General features: G+C 36.3%; 1 protein-coding gene across 36 annotated transcripts in view; it reads left to right on the plus strand.

The window, feature by feature from the left end:
• The window catches only part of PPHLN1 (periphilin 1), a 147,312-nt gene that overhangs the window by 62,669 nt on the left and 63,678 nt on the right, over positions 1-20,965 (plus strand). For 30 of the 36 annotated variants that reach the window (XR_005380046.1, XR_005380047.1, XR_005380048.1 and 27 more), the window contains 2 exons: positions 5,147-5,203; positions 7,642-7,721. Coding sequence is in view for 31 of the 36 variants with exons in the window: in XM_038577353.1 (XP_038433281.1) it covers positions 5,147-5,203; positions 7,642-7,721 (137 nt within the window). In the remaining 5 variants the exon portion in view is untranslated. The remainder of the gene's footprint in view (positions 1-5,146; positions 5,204-7,641; positions 7,722-20,965) is intronic. The other 6 variants (XM_038577354.1, XM_038577364.1, XM_038577367.1 and 3 more) reach the window with 1 other exon arrangement.

The raw sequence follows: 20,965 nt of genomic DNA on the forward strand, positions 1-20,965 counted from the left end.
TGTCTTGCCAGAAGTAAACTTTTATCAACTGCATTGTATTGCTGGCCCTTATTGAGACTGTAGACAATTGAAACCTAAGCCATTTTCATATATTATTGTTAAACAAAATGCCCTTCAGCCTGTATTTTTTTTAGGTGCAATTGCTTGGGTGTAGTTTATATATATATATTAAAAGAAATTTAAGAATGCTAAATTTCATCTAATTAACTTTGACTTGTTTTTCTCTTCTATAGAAGTCTTCAAATCTCATTTAGTGATCCTATATATCTTATAGCAGATAAAAATAGCTTTGTTTCATTGGCAAAGGAAGTAGACTTTGCGTTTTGTAGTAGTCATTAATAATTATCTTGAGTAGCACACAGCCAAATATAGAAGGCTCTAGAGATTTCTCCTTTTATCTCCATTGTTTTCAACCAGTTGTGATCCCCCATCTTGTCTTTCTTTTCTCTTGAGGACTTCATGGAAGACTTTGGTGCTTTCTTGAAACTCTTAAGAAACATCTCCTCTATTAAAGAGTGACACAAAGATTGCCTTGGATTGTTTTGTAAATCCACTGTGGCTCCTAGGGATGACTATTTAAATACATAGAAACTACCTCTGTTTATTTCTTTTAAACATTTGCCCATGGACTAATGTCAAATTTGTCACTGGTGCTTATACATTAATTAGGCTATGTGACATTTGATAGAATTTTAAAAATATTATTACAGAAGATTTGCTAGTTTATTGTTTTTGTTGGTCTTGTATCTATGTTTCTATAGTTCTGAGTTTGAGTTTAGCATCCCTTTATTTTCTTGATATCAACAGCCATTAACAAGAATGGAAGAAAATTCTAAAGACTTATTTTCATTAGTGTTTATTTTTTCTTCTTTTTTCTTTTTTTTTCATTAGTGTTTAGTCCTTTTTGAAAACATCTTCTAAGATAACTAAAAATGTACAAGAATTAAAAGTATATTTTGAGAAGAGTGTATTTGGAAGATAGACTCCATTATTGTATTTCAATGTAGTGGGAAAAGAGACATGTCTTAAGACCTTTGACTGTGAATATATTTGGAAGCCCACATGACTTTTTGGATTAGAGCTGAAATTACAATAAATTTAGAGGTTTAATTCTACTTTTAAAAAGAAGGCTTCTTTGGTGCAGGTTTAGAATGGCAATGGTAATAGAAGTCAGATCATGTATATTTTAGGCAGTAGAAAGGGAGGATAAACCCATTTTCCTGGTGACTGAATATCACAGTGTTTCTTGGTTGGAAAGTCACTGTGTTTGTGTTCAGCATACTCATATGGTCTTTTATTCATCAGATATGTTTCACATAAATGGTTTGCCAAGCAAGGTAGATCCAGTTTTTGCCCTCTGAGTCTATGATCTGGTTAGGGAGACAAACCAATGTTCATAGGAATAGATACGGTAGGTTGACATCTGAAGGGTGAGCAGAAGTTGGTGGAAGATGTAAATGGAGAAGGATTATTGGGATGAGCTATATCCTGTAAGGAGATCCGGAACAGTAATTTAGTATTTTCCTAGAAGATCTTGGACTTTAATTGATCCAGTATAATGTGCTGTTGAATTTGATTCTACAATATATTGTTCCTATTTGAGAATCTCTTGTTTACTCACAAGAGAACTTTGGCTATGAGTTTCCTAAGTGGATCCTAGGAGTACAGTTAGAGCTTTTCTAGTATCAGAATGATTGAAGTTCTAAAGCAATAATCAATTAATGATGTTTCCATATGTATAGGCATTTATAGCATCACCGTTTAAGGGCTTATATGATCTGTCAGTGCCACACATTCAGAATATATACAGTTAGTATCATGTTTTATTTATATGTTTTTTAAAAGCAGCAAGCCCATGTGGTTTTTAGCCTGATATATTAAAAGGAGAGTTCTATTTGGAGGTTCACTCCCAAATATTCATAGTTAATACATCTTTACTTCAACTTGTTACATCTCTAACCTACTGAAGATGATTGTTTTGAGGAAGCAGAGGTGGCACAAGCTTTCTCTACCCCTTTATCTGGTTTCTTTTTTCTGTTGTTTTTTTAGTGTCTATCCCACAAGAGCATTTCTCCTGTGTCCTTTCCGTTTTCTTTCCTATCTTATTGATCAGTAGGTCTCTGGGAAATCATGTTCTTCCTAAAACCAAGAGCCCCAAAGTTGCATATCTTTATCCATGATCCAGAAAAATAAATCCTTTCCTTAGCATCTGTTAGCCACCACATCTTCATTTGTTTAGATTTTACTTTCTCTTTCAAAGCCTCAGCGTATCACTGGAGATGTGAATGTCTTACCTGTGCTGTGAAGTTTGTTTACTGATCAGATTTTCATTCAAAAATATTTTTCTTCCTGTATGTTAGGCACTGTACTAAAAATGGAAAGTTTGCAAGACACAGTCCCTAACTTATTCATCTCTAATGATGATTTTTAATATTTTTTCTATTAGCATCCTTTGTTCTTACATGAGTTATCAATAATTAATAACATTTCATAGGCTTGGATTAATCTACTTTTCATCATTACTTTCATCAGGAAAACAAGAATTTTCAGGAAGAAGGCATATTTCTGAAATCTTATTTTATTCAGAGTCATCAAATATTGTTGATATTCCTATCAGCTCTTCTATTCAAAGAGTCACCAAATATTGTTAAATTCTTACAGTACTTCTGAATGTTCATTGGAATATTAAGTTGCTTTTCCTGCTTTGATTTCACCTCTATGGGAAGAATTATTTTACTAATTTATGGAACTAGTGTTCCTCTTCATCATCTTCCTCCCCATTTATTCTTTTACCCACTAGTACATTGACTTGGATTTCAATTTTTGTACTGCCACCTTCAGAATTTTCCTTTCCTGGTTTCTTTCTTTCATCCAGATTTGGAGTTCATTTTCTTTAGCACATTGCAGCAAAGATGTTGAGCCCTTTTGTCCTGCTCTTAAGCAGGGAGTGTTAGTGTCAGCTTAGAAAGAATGCATGTGAGGTGAATTTGAAGTAATGGCTAAGTAGCTAAGGAATAGCATCCTGTCAGTTAAAAATATAAAGGTATGAGGAAAGAAGTGGATTTAAGAGACATTTGTATTCATAGTGTTGGCTGGAGCCATGTAAGAATAGCAAGTGAAGTTAAAAACAAGAAACACATTCACATTTAGGAAACAGTAATCAACAAGGAAGAAAGAGAAAGGTGTAGTTAGGAACATGTAGGAGGACAAAGAACTACAAAGTCATGAAAGCCCAATGGTAAAATGTTAAGCTTTATTAAATTTTTTTAAAGTAATCTATGCCCAAAGTGAGTTGTGACCCCAAGATTAAGAGTTGTATGCTCTACAGACTAAGCCAACCAGGGTCTCCTTTATTTTTAAATCATTAAAATGCTATAATAGAGGACAAGAAGAAAAACCTTTAGTTTTAATATAAACTCTGAGATGAAGAGCTTAAGCACAGTAAGGTCATTTCCATTATCTCTTGTTAGAAAATGAAAACCCCCTAGAACTTAGTGGGCAAATATAAACAATTATGAATCTGCAATTTGACCTGGGTTCAGCTGGGTGGTTTTACTGGTCTGTTGGGATATTAATTAAATAGCCCAGACCTGTTTTTTTAATAGATAGGGGGAATCTGTAGTTAAATGTGGTAATTCCTGCAGTGTCCATGAAATTTGGTATTGAAATCAATAAACACAACACCAGTGGTGTGTTGGTAAACTGCCTCTTTAGGGGAACAGCATGTGATTTGTGGCATGAGTGATTTGCCGTGGAGTGAATACTGCCGTAATGACTGACCTCAGGTTACTGATGTGGAGTCACTGAACTTGCAGTTTGGAAGAGATACGGACACGCTACTCTTGTCAATAGTTTGAGCCCTCCCCAGACTCCAGACACTCTTGGAAAATATCAGTGTTCTCATCTCTCGATCTATAAAGAATGGGAGACAAGTTACAAAATAAACACGTAATAAAACAAGATCAAGTAGATGGGTGAAGAATTTTTTGTAAAAGAAACATGAAAATAAAAGTAGGAATAAATGCCAGTGTGAAAGCTCGGAACAGTTGCTGAGATCAATAAGGATTTGGCTAAGAAATGTTCAGTAATAGATAAAAATAAATCAGATCCTCAGGAGGAACAAAAATTTTCCTGATAACACAGAGACCAGTGACCAAGGGGACAAGGATATTGCATCTTGAATGGCATTCTTGCAGAAGTAGCCTGGTAATATTTGCATATTTCTTGAAATACATTTCTTTCTAATTCAGGGAGCCAAAACAATTCTCAGGGGGAAAAATAAAGTAAAATTGGCCACTTGGGATCTAAAATAGAAGAATTTGAAGTGTTAAAGAGTTTATCTTATTAGAAAGATATCTATTAGTATATTTAGACTACTTAAGTTAATTACACCTGCATCACTAAGAGTTTGCAGGTAAGGAAGCTAACAAAATATTTACAAGATTCTAAATAAGAGACAGGGATTCTAGCAAGACCATAGCTGTGGATTTGCTATGAAGAAAATCCATGTGTGGGAGAGTGTATAAAAAGAACTAGCAAGATTTAGTAATGGGCTACTTTTGTGAGCAAGTCAGAAAGACTCCTTGCAGATAGCTACTGTAAGCCTAGGGAACGGATATGATATACTGTGAAAATTTTTCCAATATTCTTGGTGATTTCTAGTGGTGATTCACTGTTCTCTCTTGATTGTGTGTGTGTGTGTGTGTGTGTGTGTGTGTGTGAGAGAGAGAGAGAGAGAGAGAGATTCTTGAGCCAATCCTTTGCCTACTTCATGGAGATTAGAGTAGATGCTTAAAGTGATGAATAAGACCTGATCCTTATCTTCAACTTTTGGTGTCTTATCATATGATCCTTTTCTCATTCCTTTCTGCTCATGCTATTCATGGTTAGCCTAATCTTAACATTTCATTGTTGTCAGACCCAATTAGCTTCTAATCTTAAAGACAGAAATTTTCTCATGTTCTGTTACTTCTCAGTGGCAGTTGCTCAGGCATCCCAATTTGAAGGCAGGGTAGAAAAGAGTTTAGGGTCACCAGCAAATGCTCAGAAGTTTCTGTTCTCATCACTTCTGCTTCTGGGTTCTTCTCTTGTCACTCCTGGGCACAGAGGTGCTGCTGTTAATTCCTCCTTGCCCACCTTTCCCTAGAGTCCATCCGTGCTGGTACCTCCTACAAACGGCAGAATGAAGGAAATCCAGAAAGAGGTGAGTTTTGAGCTAGCTTTTGATTTGGGATTGTGAAGGGGTGGGGGACTTGAATTGATAGAAGTTACAGAAATGGGAAAAGTGTATAACTGCTCCATTAGTCTTTAATTGGAACCAGAGTTTAATTGTAGTAGATACAAGGAGTAGGATTTGGAGGGTAAATGTGAGTTGGTTGTCTGGTCCGGAATAGCCACCTCAAAGGAGATTGAGATTCGTAGAACAAACAAATCATTGACAGATAAGACCTGACAACAGTAGGATCAGGGATTTCTTTTTACCCTTTCTGTGCTCTTTATGCTGCCATCTGTAGCATCCTTTTTCTTTATTCTTTGCTTCTTGCCTATCCCTGCCCTTCATGCAACAGGTATATATGAATATATGTGGATATATGACATACCACCTGCTCTACCCTTCAGTATTTCTTTGCTTCTGCGCACTGAGAAATCTGCTTAAATTAGCCCCTGGCAGCTGAAATCAGGAAAGATCCTAAGACTACACTTGATACTATATTTGACATACCTATAGTGCTGATGTGTTTGTAAGATTTTGCTAAGTAAGAGATTAACAGCTGCTTGTTCTGTGTCTAGTCGCTATGTGTCAGAATTGAGCCTATAATTATGCCTTTAATTAGCATAGTTTGCTGTGCTGATTGGTTGAGCTCCTCACCTTCTTTCAAGGAATTGCTTATCTGAATAGAATGGAGAAGTTACTGTGTCCTAAGGGTAGAAGAACAATTTATCTTTTCACCTAATTTCTGAGTACTTCTGTGTTTCTTAAAGGACTTGAACTAGGTAGACCCTGGGTATTTAGAAATAAGGTATGATACTTGCACCTCTAGGAGCTTTTGGTGCAGTGGAGTAGACTGACGCTGTCACAGTATAATGTGGAATTTGCCATGTGTAATGGAAATACAGTAGGAGTGACTACATAACATAAACCGTGTTCTTAGTCATTTGGGGATGTAGTGACGGTTGGTATCTTACTTTTGATTTTTAAGGGCTATAAGAAAAACTTTTAATGTGTGAAAAACCTTTTAATGTCACAAGTTAAAAGATTCTAGGGTTATGTCTTTTGTGAGACTGTTGGAGTTTCAGAGGTAGAATTCTGTGCCTAGAGCAGGAGTTCTCAACCTTGGTACTATTGACATTTGAGGTGGGATAATTCCTTGTGGGAGACTGCCCTGTGCATTTGTAGGGTATTTTAGCAGCATTCCTAGCCTCTGCTTAGGATGTGCCAATGGCACTCTCCCACTTGGGGCAATGAAAAAATATCTTCACACATTGCCAGATGTTCCTGGAGAGGTGAGGGGAGTGTCTGCCGAAAGACTTTGCAGGTCTGCAGGACATTGGAAAGAGCTGTTATTCACTCTGCCCTATGTGCTCAGAAGCCTTGAGCCTCTAGGCTCCTACTTAGCAATCTTGACCAGATCAGGAAGAGTTTAAGAGGCTTTTTGACTGAAGCTGGCTTTGCCTCAGTTACAAGGTTGTTTTGTCTCTGCTTTTGCCCTTGACTGCTTTCTTGGCCATAACTCACTGGCTAGCTTGACCAGTTTGTGTAAATCCAAACTTGGTGCCACCTTCTCCTTTTCTCTGTGATTATAATTTTGTCAGCTATTTTTAAGCAATTAAGAGCAGAGGATTTATGTTATATTTGACACAGATAATTAAATGAAATGTTTTCCTATCAGTAACAGCTTACAGTTATTTTTATGATTATATTTAAAACAATTTTCTGTGTTGTTGAACTGACTAATGTTTAAATCTATTTTTCCGGCTTAAGTTTATATAAAAACAGTGATATACTAGAGCACTACGTTAATGTCTGTAGTGACTGAAGATAAAGGTTAGTGACTGTTTCACACAGATTTATTTTTAAACATTTAAGAAATATTTGGGTATTCATACCAGGCATTGGGTTAGCACTCTAAATTATAGTTTACTAGTTTTTATTTTTATTGTTTAAACTAAATATTTCCGGAATATCTGCTAGATTTTCTATATGGCCCTCACTTTGAGCTATCGTATCATTAGCTAGGTCTTTTTTGTGGCATTTATATAATAACTGGTTTTGAATTTTTATTGTGACATATTAAAAGTTAGATTTTAGGAACTTGGAGGAGGAAGCATTTATGATTTTAATCTTTTCCCGTTCTTGAGATCTTAGTGGTTCTGTGTTTGCTAACTGTCATGAATATGGCCTAGATTACCATATATGATGTCCATTGGTTCTAGGTTATTTGAAATTTTTTATGGTACCCTGCCTCTGAGAAAGAGAGAGAGGTAGATTTAGATATTAATGGATTTAATTTAATAATGTAATGAAGACTTCAGTACTAAAATTTAAGTGTAAGACACCCCCTCCTCATTTATTTGATTACAAAATCATTCTAATTAAAAACAAATGAGATACAAAACTGCATTTTCTATTTTGTTGTATAGGTAAGGAGAGACCTGTTCAATCTTTGAAAACATCAAGAGACACTTCACCCTCAAGTTCTTCAGCAGTACCTTCATCAAAGGTTTGTTACATCTTTAAAATCAATTTAAAGAGGAATCATAAAGTAAATGAGATGGACTGTGTGGTACAGCTGCTGTTATTCTTTACCGTCAAACCTTGAGGATAATTTGCTACATTTAAAACTTAAGTCATGTGGTGCCTGGGTGACTTAGTTGGTGAAGTGTCCAACTCTTTGTTTTGGCTCAGGTCATGATCTCTTGAGTTGTGGGATTGAGCCCCAAGTAGGGGGGCAGGGTCTGTGCTCAGTGGGAAGTCTACTTGAAGATTTGCTCCCTCTCCCCCTCCCCCTACTCATGCTTGTGTTCTTTCTCTGTCTCTCTCATAAATAAATAAATCTTTGAAAAAAAAACTGGGGGAAAAGTTGAAGATGGCAGAGGAATAAGAGACCCGAGTTTTGCCTATTTCCAGGAATTGAGCTAGATAGCTATTAGATTATTCTGAACACCTGTAAACTCAACTGAAGTTCTAAGAAAAGAATAGCTTTTAGAAAAGCAACCACTTTCCCAGGTGCAGAGAAGTGAATCCGAGGCTATATATGGGAAGATAGACTGTGGAGGGAGGGAGTCTCCTTAAGCTGCCACCAGAAAGTGATATAGCAGCTAAGTGCAAAATCAGAACTTCTAGAAGTCTGTTCCAGTGCTGCCTGAAAGGCACTCAGGTGGTGAAACTGGGGCGTAATCCTAGTTGGAACAGTGTGGTCTCAGGATCCTCAGGGTCACAAGAATATTGGGGTTGTCTGAGGACTCCCAGTCAGTCAGGAAAGCCAGCTTGCAATCAGGGAGCCCAGGAGTGGGCTCTAAGTGCGGGATTGCCATAAACCTCAAACAGGGCACAGTTGGTGCGACTGTTCTCTGAGCAGAGGCCCCACAGATGACAGAACCATTGAGACTCCCCTTCCTTCCCTGGGAAGAATGGTGGGGGAGCACACTGCAGAAATCTGCAGGGTTTGGGGAATTGAAATAGGGTTGCATGCCTGAGATGGAAATGCTCCGTCATAGGCTGGGTGAGCAGTGTGGACAGAGACCAGGGAGATAGGAGGGATTGACATTTTTCCCCTGAGGGTGCCTGGCCCCCTGGAATGGGTGGTGCTGTTCAGCCTGGGGCAAAGACACCTGATAATCAGGACAACAGGTCCCTCCCCGAGAAGATCAACAAGAGCATAGGCTAAGACCAAGTTTACTGATCACACAGAAGTGTAAAACTCCAGTGCTAAGGGAAAATAGCATACAGAATTCATGTTTTTTTCACCACAATTCTTTAGTCTTTCAATTTTAATTTTGTTTTTCTTTTTTCAACCAATTTTTTATTTTATCTATATATGTATATAGACAAAAACATATATACATATACATATATATGTTATATATGTGGTTCTTCACAATTTTGGAATGTAGTTTCTTCTGTAATTTTTTCTAACAGACCAAAATACACCCAGGCTCTAGTGTATGGCTCTGTTCTCTTCACCTGTTTATATTCCTTATTTTTTTTGTCTTTTAATTTTCATTTTTACAGTTACATTCTATTCTTTCATTGTATTTAATTTTATTTTTGTATATACATAAATTTTTCTTTCTTTACAATTTTGGGATACAGTTTCTTCTAACAAACAGACCAAAATACATCCAGGATCTAGTATATTGCTCTGTTCTCTTCACCTGATTATATTCCTTCTGCCTCTTTAAAAAAAATTTTTTTTTGTTTCAGTTCAGGTGTCTTCTGAACTGTTTACTATATATTTCTCTGGGGTGGATTTTGCCATTTTAGTGTATTATTCTCTCATTTATGTATTCTTTTCTGAACAGAATGACAAGACAAAAAAAAACTCCCCTTATAAAAAGAGAACATGAGGCAGTACTGACTTCTAAGTACCTAATCAGTATAGACATAAATGAGATATCAGAACTAAAGTTCAGAATAACAATTATAAAGATACTACCTGGGCTTGGAAAGAGCATAGAAGGCACTAGGGAATCTCTTTCTGAAGAAACAAAAGACCTGAAGTTGAATTAAGTAGAAATCAAAAAGGCTATTAATGCTGTAATAAAAAATGAAGGCTCTAACTGCTAGGATAAAGGAGGCAAAAGAGAGACTTAGTGATATAGAAGACAAAATGTTGGAGAATAAGGAAGCTGAGAGAAAGAAAGATAAACAGCTACTGGATCACCAGGAGAGAATTTGAGAGATAAGTGATACTATACAGCAAAACATAATTGGGATCCCAGAAGAAGATGAAAGGCAGGGCACAAAAGGTATATTAGAACAAATTATAGCTGAGAACTTCCTAATCTGGGGTAGGAACCAGGCATTCAATTCCAGGAGGCCCAGAGAACTCCCCCATCAAAATCAGTAAAAATAGGTCAACATTTTGACATATAATAGTGAAACTTGCAAGTCTCAAAGAGAAAATCCTAAAAGCAGCTTGGAGCAAGAGGTCCATTACCTATAAGAGTAGAAACATTAGATTGGCAGCAGACTTATCCACAGAGACCTGGAAGGCCAGAAAGGACTGACATAATATGTTCAGAGTGCTAAGTGAGAAAAACATGCAGCCGAGAATACTTTATCCAACAAGACTGTCATTAAAAATAGAAGCAATTATAAAAAGCTTCCAAAACAAACAGAAACTAAAAATAACAGACCAGAAAGGAAGAGAAGCAATATGTAGAAACAGTGACCTTACAGGTAATACAGTGGCACTAAATTCATATCTTTCAGAAGTTACTCTGAATGTAAATAGGCTAAATGCCCCAATCAAAAGACACAGGGTATCAGATTGGATTAAAAAGCAAGACCCATGAATATGCTATCTGCAAGAGACTCATTTTAGACCTAAAGACACCTCCAGTTCATAAATGAGGGGGTGGAAAACCATTTATCATGCTAATGGACATCAAAAGAAAATTGGGGTAATAATCCTTATATCAGACAAATTAGATTTTAAATCAAAGACTATAACAAGAGATGAAGAAGTACACTATGTCATATTTAGATCTTATTGTTGGATAGTCTCCTTAGCATTCTCAATATTTATTCCAACATGGAAGCGGCCAATTATATAAACACATTAATGACAAAATTGAAGAAACACATTGAAAATAATACAATAATAATAGAGGACTTAACACCTCACTCACTGCAATGGAGAGATCGTCTAAGTAGATCAACAGGGAAACAAGGGCTTTGCATGATACACTGGACCAGATGGACTTCACAGATATATTCAGAGCATTCCATCCTAAAGCAGCAGAATACACATTCTTCTTGAGTGCACGTGGAACATTCTCTAGAATAGATCATATATGGGATCACAAATCAGGTCTCAACTGGTACCAAAAGAGTTAGGATCATTCCCTGCATATATTCAGACCACAATGCTTTGAAACTTTAACTCAATCACAAAAGGAAATTTGGAAAGAACTCAAATACACAGAGGCTAAAGAGCATCCTACTGAAGAATTAATGTGCCAACTAGGAAATTAAAGGAAAATTTAAAAAATTCATGGAAACAAATGAAAGTGAAAACACAACTGTTCAAAACCTTTGGGATACAGCAAAAGTGGTCCTAAAAAGGAAATATACTATAATAAACACCTACCTCAAGAAGCAAGATGTCTCAGGACGTCTGGGTAGCTCAGTGGTTGAATGTCTGCCTTCGGCTTAGGGCATGATTCCAGAGTCCTGGGATTGAGTCCCACATCAGGTTCCCCACCGAGAGCCTGCTTCTCCCTCTGCCTGTGTCTCTGCCTCTCTCATGAATAAATAAATAAAGTCTTAAAAAAAAAAAAAAAGAAGCAAGAAGCCTCAAATATACAACCTAACCTGACACCTAAAGAAGCTGGAAAAGGAACAGCCAATAACGTCTATGCCAGCAGAAGAAGGGAAATAATAAAGATTAGAGCAGAAGTAAACGATACAGAAACAAACAAAAACAGTAGAGCAGATCAACGAAACTAAGAGCTGGTTCTTGGAAAGAATTGATGAAACTGATAAACCCCTAGCCAGACTTAACAAAAAGAAAAGGGAAAGGAGCCAAATAAATAAAACCATAAATGAGAGGAGAAATCACAAGCAATTATAAGGACGTATTATGAGTGAGTATATGCTAACAAATTAGGCAATCTGGAAGAAATGGATGCATTCCTAGAGATGTATAAATTACCAAAACTGTAACAGGAAGTAATAGAAAACCTGAACAGACCTATAACCAGCAAGGAAATTGAAGCAGTTATCAAAAATCTCCCAATAAAGAAGAGTCCAGGGCCAGATGGCTTCCCAGGAAAATTCTACCAAACATTTAAAGAAGAATTAATACCTATTCTATTGAAGCCATTTCAAAAAATAGAAAAAGAAGGAAAACTTCCAAACTTGTTCAAGATGCCAGCATTACTTTGACAAAGACTCCACCAAAAAGAAATAAAGACAAAGACTCCACCAAAAAGAAATATAAGACAGTATCTCTTACGAACATGCATGGCAAAATTTTTACCAAGATACTAGCCAATAGAATCCAACAGTACATTAAAAGGATTGTTCACTATGGCCACGTGGGATTTATTTCTGGACTGCAAAAATGGTTCAACATCTGCAAATCAATCAATGTGATACGATACATTAATAAAAGATAGGATATGAACCATATGATACTCTCAATGGATACAGAAAAAGCACCTGACAAGGTACATCATTCTTTCTTGATTAAAACTTCACAATGTAGGGATAGAGGGAACATATCTCAATATCATAAAAGCCATATATGGAAAGCCCACAGTGAGTATCATCCTCAGTGGGGAAAATTACTGAGAGCTTATGTCTAAGGTCAGGAACACAGTGGGGATGTCCACTATCACCACTGGGCTGTTCAACATAGTATTAGAAGTCCTAGCCTTAGCAATTAGATAACAAAAATAAAAGGCATCCAAATCAGCAAGGAAGAAGTCAGACACTCACTCTTTCACAGATGACATGATACTTTATGGGGAAAACCCAAACCACTGCACCCCAAAATTGCTGGAACTCATATAGGAATTCAGCAACAATGTGGCAAGATACAAAAATCAATGCACAGAAATCAGTTTGCATTCCTATACATTCACAATGAGACAGAAGAAAGAGAAATTAAAGAGTTGACCCCATTTACAATTGAGCCCCAAACCATAAGATACCTAGGAATAAATCTAACTAAAGAGGCAAATGATCTGTACTCAGAAAACTGTAGAACGCTCATGAAAGAAATTGAGGAAGACACAAAGAAATGGAAAAAGCATCCCATGCTCCTCGGTTGAAGAACAAATATTATTAAAATATCTATGCTACCTAGAGCAGTCTATACATTCAGTGTAATCCCTATCAAAATACCATCAAATTTTTTCACAGAGCTGGAACAAATCCTAAAATTTGTATGGAACAAGAAAAGTCCCCAAATAGCCAAAGGAATGTTGAAAAAGAAAACCAAAGCTGGTGGCATCATAATCCCGGACTTCAAGCTCTATTACAAAGCTATAATCATCAAGGCAGTATGATACTGGCACAAACACAGACATATGGATCAGTGGAACAGAGTAGAACCCAGAAATGGACCCTCAACTCTGTAGTTGACTAATCTTTGACAAATCAGGAAAGAATATCCAATGGAAAAAAGACTGGATAGCCAAATACAGAAGAATGAAACGGGACCATTCTCTTATACCATACACAAAAATAAACTCAAAAAGTTGACAGACCTAAATGTGAGACAAGAGTCCATCAAAATCTTAGAGGAGATCCCAGGCAGCAGCCTCTTTGACCTTGGCTACAGTGACTTCTTGGTAGACATGTCTCCAAAGGCAAGGGAAACAAAGGCAAAAATGAACCATTGGGACTTCATGAAGATAAAAAGCTTTTGCACAGCAAAGGAAACAGTTGACAAAACCAAAGACAACTGACAGAATGGGAGGAGATATTTGCAAATGTCTTATCAGATAAACAGCTAGTATCCAAAAACTATAAAGAACTTATAAACTCAACACCCAAAGAAAAAATAATCCAATCAAGAAATGGGCATAAAACATAAACAGACATTTCTCCAAAGAAGGCATATAAATAGCCAACAGACACATGAAAAAAAAATACTCTATCACTCAGCATTAGGGAAATAAAAATCAAAACCAGAATGAGATGCCACCTCACACCAGTCAGAATGGTGAAAATTAACAAGTCAGGAAACGACAGATGTTGGGGTGGATGTGGAGGAAGGGGAACCCTCTTACTCTGTTGGTGGGAATGCAAACTGGTGCAGCCACTCTTGAAAACAGTATGGAGGTTCCTCCGAAAGTTGAAAATAGAGCTACTCTATGACCCAGCAGTTGAACTACTGGATATTTACCCCAAAGATAGAAATGTAGTGATCCAAGGGGCACATGCACCCCAATTTTTTAGCAGCAATATCTGCAATAGCCAAAATATGGAAATATGGAGAAAGCCCAGATGTCCATAGACAGATGAATGAATAAAGAAGATTTGGGGTGTGTGTGTGTCTGTGTGTACATACACATGCATGCATATATACATACAATGGAATATTACTCAGCCATCAAAAAGAATGAAATCTTGCCAATTGCAATGATGTAGATGGAAATAGAGGGTATTATGCTAAGCGAAATAAGTCAATCAGAGAAAAACAATGATATGATCTCCCTTATGTGGAATTAAAGAAACAAAATAGAAGATCATAAAGGAAGAGGGAAAAATTAAAGACAAAAACAGAGAGGGGGGACAAACCATAAGAGACTCCTAATCATGGTAAACAAACTGAGAATTTCTGGAGGGAGGGGCAGTAGGGGAATGGGGTAACTGCATGATGAATGTAAAGGAGGACACATGATGTGGTGAGAACTGGATATTATATAGGACTGATGAATCACTAAATTCTACATCTGAAACTAATATATGTTAATTGACTTTAAAAAATAAAGATGGTAGTAAAAAAAACATACAATTAACCCTTGAATAACATAGGGGTTTGGTGTACTTACCTCCCATGCAGTCAAAAATTCATATGTAAATTTTTACTCCCCCTAACGTAAGTACTGAGTGGCTTAGTCAAGTCCTGCGTCTGGTCCCAGCTCAGTGGGGAAAATGCTTCTTCCTTTCCCACTGCTCCTCCCCCTGCTCCTGCTGTCTCTCACTCTCTCTCAAATAAATAAATAAGTACCTAACCTTTTTAAAAACCATAAGAAAGAAAAATACATTTATAGTAATGAACTGTAAAAAATCCGCATGTAAGTGTACCCATACAGTTGAAACCTGTTATTTGAGGGTCAAGTAGACATATAGAAGGAAAAATAAAATAAAAAAAAAAACAAAAACTTGAATCTTAAGTAACCACAACTTGAAGGTAGCTACCAGAAAAATGAGCGGTTTGCTCATATAATTTTTTCCATAGGTTATGCTAAAATTGGTACTTAACTGCAGGCACTGCTCATCTTGACCATACCAAAGTGGGAATAATGAATATTCATATGGGACATATTTGATAGAGTGTGCTTTTATTTTGGGAGGGGTGGGTACTGTCATAGCGACTTAATATTTATTATGTAACTACCTCATTCTAGTTACTATATTAAGTATTTTTTTCTTACTCATTCAGAAATCCAATATGTAAGTATCTCCATTTTATAGAAAAGACTTAGAACTTAGAAGTTAAATAATTTTCTCATATTATTTCACTGGTAAATTCTTCCAAATATTTAAAAAGTACTAATCCAAAGCTTCTTAAATTCTTCTAAAAAAAAAAAAAAAAAAAAAAAAAAACAGAAAAGGGAATACTTCCAGGCTCATTTTGAGGTCAGCATTACCAGACACGAGCACTACAAGAAAAGAAAATTATATGGCAATACCTCTGATAAATATAGATGTGGAAATCTTCAATAAAATATTAGCAAACCAAATTCAACAGCACATTAAAAGGATCACACACCATAATCACTTGAGATTTATGCCAGGGATGCAAGGATTGTTCAGTACCTACAGATCAGTTGGTATAATATATCGTATTCACAAAATGAAGGATAAAATATATGATTTTCTCTATAGGTGCAAAAAAAAAGTATTTGACAGAGTTTAATATCCATTCATGATAAAAAAAAAATAAAAAACTCCAAACAAACTGGGTATAGAGGGAATATACCTCAGCATAATAAAGGGCTGATATGACACGCCCAGCACTAACATAATACTTAGTGATAAAAAGCTGAAAGCTTTTCCTGTAAAATCAAGAACAGACAACTGGTCCACTCTTGTCACTTTTAACCAACATTGTACTGGAAGTCCTAGCAAGAACAGTTAGGCAAGACAAATAAATGAAAAGCATCCAAATTGGGAAGGGAGAAGTAAGACTTTTTTTTGCTGGTGACATTGTATTATATATAGAAAACCCTAAAGAGTCCACCAAAAAGCTGTTAGAACTAATACATAAATTCAATAAAGTTATGGGATACAAAATCAATATGCAAAGGTCAGTTGTGTTTCTATACAGTAATTACTATCAAAAAGAGAAGTTAAGAAAACTGTTTGATTTACAGTAGCATCAAAAAGAAAATACTTGAAATAAATATAGCCAAGGAGACAAAACACCTTTACACTTAAAACATTAATGAAAAAGGTTGAAGAAGAAAGAAGACAAATAAATGGAAGGTTTTTCTATGCTCATAGATTGGAAGAATTGTTAAATATCCATACTGCCCAAGGCAATCCGCAGATTCAGTGCAATTCTTATCCCAAAAACCAATGGCGTTTTTCACAGAACTAGAACAAATAATCCTAAAATGGGTATAGAATCATAATAGACCCCAAATTGCCAAAGCAATCTTTTTTTTTTTTTCCAAAGCAATCTTAAGAACAAAGCTGGAGGCATCATGCTTCCTGATTTCAAACTATATAGTTATTAAAACAATATGGTATTGGCATAAAAACAGACACATAGATCAATGGAACAAAATAGAAATCTCAGAAATAAACCTATGCATATATGGCCAATTAATTTATAATACAGGAGCCAAGAATATACAGTGGGGAAAGGGCAGTCTTTTCAATAAATAGCGTTGGGAAAACTGGGTAGCTACATACAACATAATGAAACTGGACCCCTATTTTATGCCATATATGAAAATCAATTCCAAGTGGATTAAAGACTTGAAGGTAAGAACTAAAACCATAGAACACCTAGAAGAAAACATAGGTGGTCAGTTCTCTGACATCAGTCTTGGCAATGAGTTTTGGATTCAGCAGCAAAAACAGAAATAAGTGGAATCACTCAAACTAAAAAGCTTCTGCACAGCAAAGGAAGCCATCAACAAAACAAAAAAGCAACCCTAAGGAATGGTAAAAAATATTTGCGAATCTGATAAGAGGTTAATATCTAAAATATATAAAGAACTTATGCAACTCGGTACCAAAAAAATCAGTCCAATTAAAAATTGAACAATAGAACCAAATAGACATTTTTTTTCAAAGAAGACATATGACTAACAGGTATACAAAAAGATACTCAGCATCACTAATTATCTGGGAAATGGAAATCAAAACTACAGTGAGATATCTCAACGCCTGTTAGAATGGCTGTCATCAAAAAGATGAGATCAAGTGTTAGGGTGTGGAGGAGAGGAAACCCTGGGCACTGTTGGTAGAAATGTAAGTTGGTGCAGCCACTATGGAAAACAGTATGGGGGTCCCTCAAGAAAATGAAAATAAGACTCATGATCCAAAAATCCCACATTGGAGTATACATCCCAAGGTAATGAAAAGAAGATCTCAGGTGCTGTTCATTGCAGAATTATTTGCAGTCAAGACCTGAAAGCAATGTAAATGAAAACAGAAGATATGGTGTATATACACAATGGAGTATATTCAGCTATAAGAAAGGACATCCTGGCATTTGTGACAAAATGGATGGATCTTGAGGACATTATACTAATAAGCCAGAGAAAGACTAAGTAGTCTATAATTTCATTTAGATGTGGAATCTAAAAAAGCTGAATTCATGGAAGCAGACTATTAGTGTGATCAGTAGGAGCTAGGGGCTAGAGGTTGAGGGAAAAGAGATGTTAGTACAAATTATCATCTATATAATGAATAAAATCTGAGGATCTAATGTACAGGTAACTGATTATAGTTAATAATACTGTATACTTAGGGCAGCCTGGGTGGCTCAGTGGTTTAGCGCCGCCTTCAGCGCAGGGCGTGATCCTGGAGACCCGGGATCAAGTTCCGCGTCGGGCTCCCTACAGGGAGCCTGCTTTTCCCTTGGGCTGTGTCTCTGCCTCTCTCTCTCTCTCTCTCTCTCTGTCGCTCATGAATAAATAAATAAAATATTTTAAAAAATACTGTCGCTCATGAATAAATAAATAAAAAATTTTTTTAAATGTGCTAAGAGATCTTAAGTGTTACTACCACAAAAAAGGGATGTGGTTGTAATTACTTTGTAATTTAAAAAAGTATATATATATATATATCTCCATTTTATCAAAAAGTCTCAGAATTTTCTCAAGAACACAGTACTCTCACTGTATCATTCTTTTCATTCCTGCCTTCCAGCATCCCAAATATGTTGAACAGATGATCCATGATTCTAATTCTCAAAATTTGCTATTTCCATCTACTCTCAGCAGTTAGAGATTCTCTTCACCAACCCACATTGTCTTTCTATAACTTTGTTACTTGTATTCTCTTCCTTCATTTTTTTTTTTTTTCTATTTTTGGTATACTTGGCTTTTCAGCAAGAGTAAACATCGCCTGACAGTCTATGCTGGTTGGTATTCAGGGAGCAGCTGCTTCACTGCCTCAAAGGAAAAACAAAAGAAAAAGATGTCTTTGTGACAACTTGTGTCTTTAGAGTTTTCCCAGAAGTCTGAAGATTCTAGAATGCTGGTTTTGTATGAGAAGATTGATTAGAATTTGGTCCTGCCTTACCTTGTCAAGGGTGCTTTATCCACCTGAAAGAATGGCTTGTTTTTGTTGTCAGGTAAAAATGAAGGAAGAGTAAACAGTAGTTTCTCATCTAACTCACTATGAATGCTAAACTATGATATAGGAAATATTCATTTCTTCTATAATGTAAGTTATTACATAGGACTTTGTACATGTTAAAATATATTTAGTGGGAAGCAACCATAGTGGATTTTAGCTATTTTTGACAGTAAAAGTAGATGTTTGCATTTTTGTCTTAAAATGGAATCAGACTTTCAGAGTTTTAGACCTATGATCCAAAAACGTACATCCTCTGTTCTTTGCCCAGGGTTATATGGTAGCTGTTGGACACTTTTATGTAGATTTCCTGATTTGGTGGAGAGCTTTTTCTTTTAAACATTCTAGCTGCCCTCATGTAGGAATAATTTTTTAGAGTTTATTTCTTATTTTTTTTAAGATTTTATTTATTTATTAATGAGAGACACACAGAGAGAGTTGGGAGACACAGGAAGAGGGAGAAGCAGGCTCCCTGCAAGGAGCCTGATGTGGGATTCAATCCCAGGATCCTGGGATCACAACCTGAGCCAAAGGCAAATGCTCAACCGCTGAGCCACCCAGGTGTCCCCAGAAGTCATTTTCAAATTAGAGTTTTTCAGGTATACAGATTTAATGAAAGACGAATGGAAGGATTCAATTGTAGAAGATTTTGCTCCATCTTTACTAGAGAGAACTTACAATGTTTGTTTTATTTTTACTCTATAACTTTCTCTTCAAAACAGATACCAAAAAAGTGGGGCATAAATTTTTTCTTTTTGATATATTCATGTGTATGTGGTTTTTTTTCTTCTTAGTCTTTAATTTTTTTTAAAGAAAGATTGTATTTATTTGACCACAGATAGTGAGGAAGGGCAGAAGGAGAGAGGGAGAGGGAGAAGCAGGCTCCCAGCTGGGAAGGGAGCCTGACATGGGGCTCGGTCCCAGGACCCTATGATCATGACCTGATCCAAAGGCAGTTGCTTAACCAACTGAGCCACCCAGGTGTGCCTGTTTGTTTAACTTTATTACTAAGTAATAATAGAGGTATCACTTCTACCTTTTTAACATTATGTGTGAGTAGGGCTTTGTAGTGACGTATTTAGGTTTCTTCAGTGGCTGTGGAAACACTCTATGTACATACATTGTTATTATCCTTTAGTAAATATTATGGATGTCCAGCCAGAAGTTTGGTGAGTTGAATAAACTGTGGAAGGAGGTCAGGGGCCTTTGTCATAAGGTCCAGCTTAGCATTTACTAGTGACTGGGCAAATCACTAGCTTTTGGGCATTTAGTTTCTTGGTTTATAAGTTGGGGTAATTAAGTCTGCCCTAACCACCTTCGTGGAATTCCATTAATTAACATACATTTTGGGTGTGCATACAGAAGCAGTTTATAAATTGTATTATGTTTTAGTGTAGAGATTTTTTAAAGATCTATTTATTTTATTTTAGAAGGAGAGAGAATCCCAAGCAGATTCTGTGCTGAGCCCCACAGGGAATTCAATCTCATGACCCTGAGAGATAACCCTAGCTAAAACCAAGAGTCAGACACTCAACCGACTGTGCCATCCAGGTGCCCCTAATGTGGAGATTTTTAATGCCACTATCATCCAGAGGAAGTGTATTTGGAATTAATGATGTTACTTTAGAGAAGACATGGAGAAAAATTACAGGTGAAAGACCTAGTTGATGAAAATATATGCTACTATAATAGAATGGAATCAGAGCTACTGTATAGGCCCAAGGAAACCCTTTTTCTAATTTTCAGCTTAGATAATTTTTTTTTTGACAGAGGGAGAGAGGCAAGGGAGGGGCAGAGTGTGGAGCCCAGTGTGGGACTCGATCTCCAAACCCTGAAATCATGACCTGAGCTGAAATCAACCATGTCAAGACATTTAACTGACTAAGCCACCCAGCTGCTCCTTGGCTTAGAATTTATGCATCTTATTCTGTAACATAGGTCTGTAAACAGTTTACAGGAATCGTGTGTTCCAGAAAAAAATTTTAATTTTCTTCATTTTTATATTGACCTCATGAACTGAATGGTCTTTTTCAAAAGTTTTACTATAACTGATATTTATATGGTAAAGAAAGGAAAACTAAAGTACCAAGCACTGTGTTAGATACTTTCAAGTAAATTTTATAAAACCATGAATACTATTAATACCTCATTTTGTAAATAAGAAAACCACGGCTTCACAGTGTCATGAATTATGCATATAAAATCATCTACCTAGCAAGTGATGAAACTGGCATTCAAACCCAGGTC

Source organism: Canis lupus, chromosome 27, assembly GCF_011100685.1.
Source record: "Canis lupus familiaris isolate Mischka breed German Shepherd chromosome 27, alternate assembly UU_Cfam_GSD_1.0, whole genome shotgun sequence".
NCBI classification, from domain to species: Eukaryota; Metazoa; Chordata; class Mammalia; order Carnivora; family Canidae; genus Canis; species Canis lupus.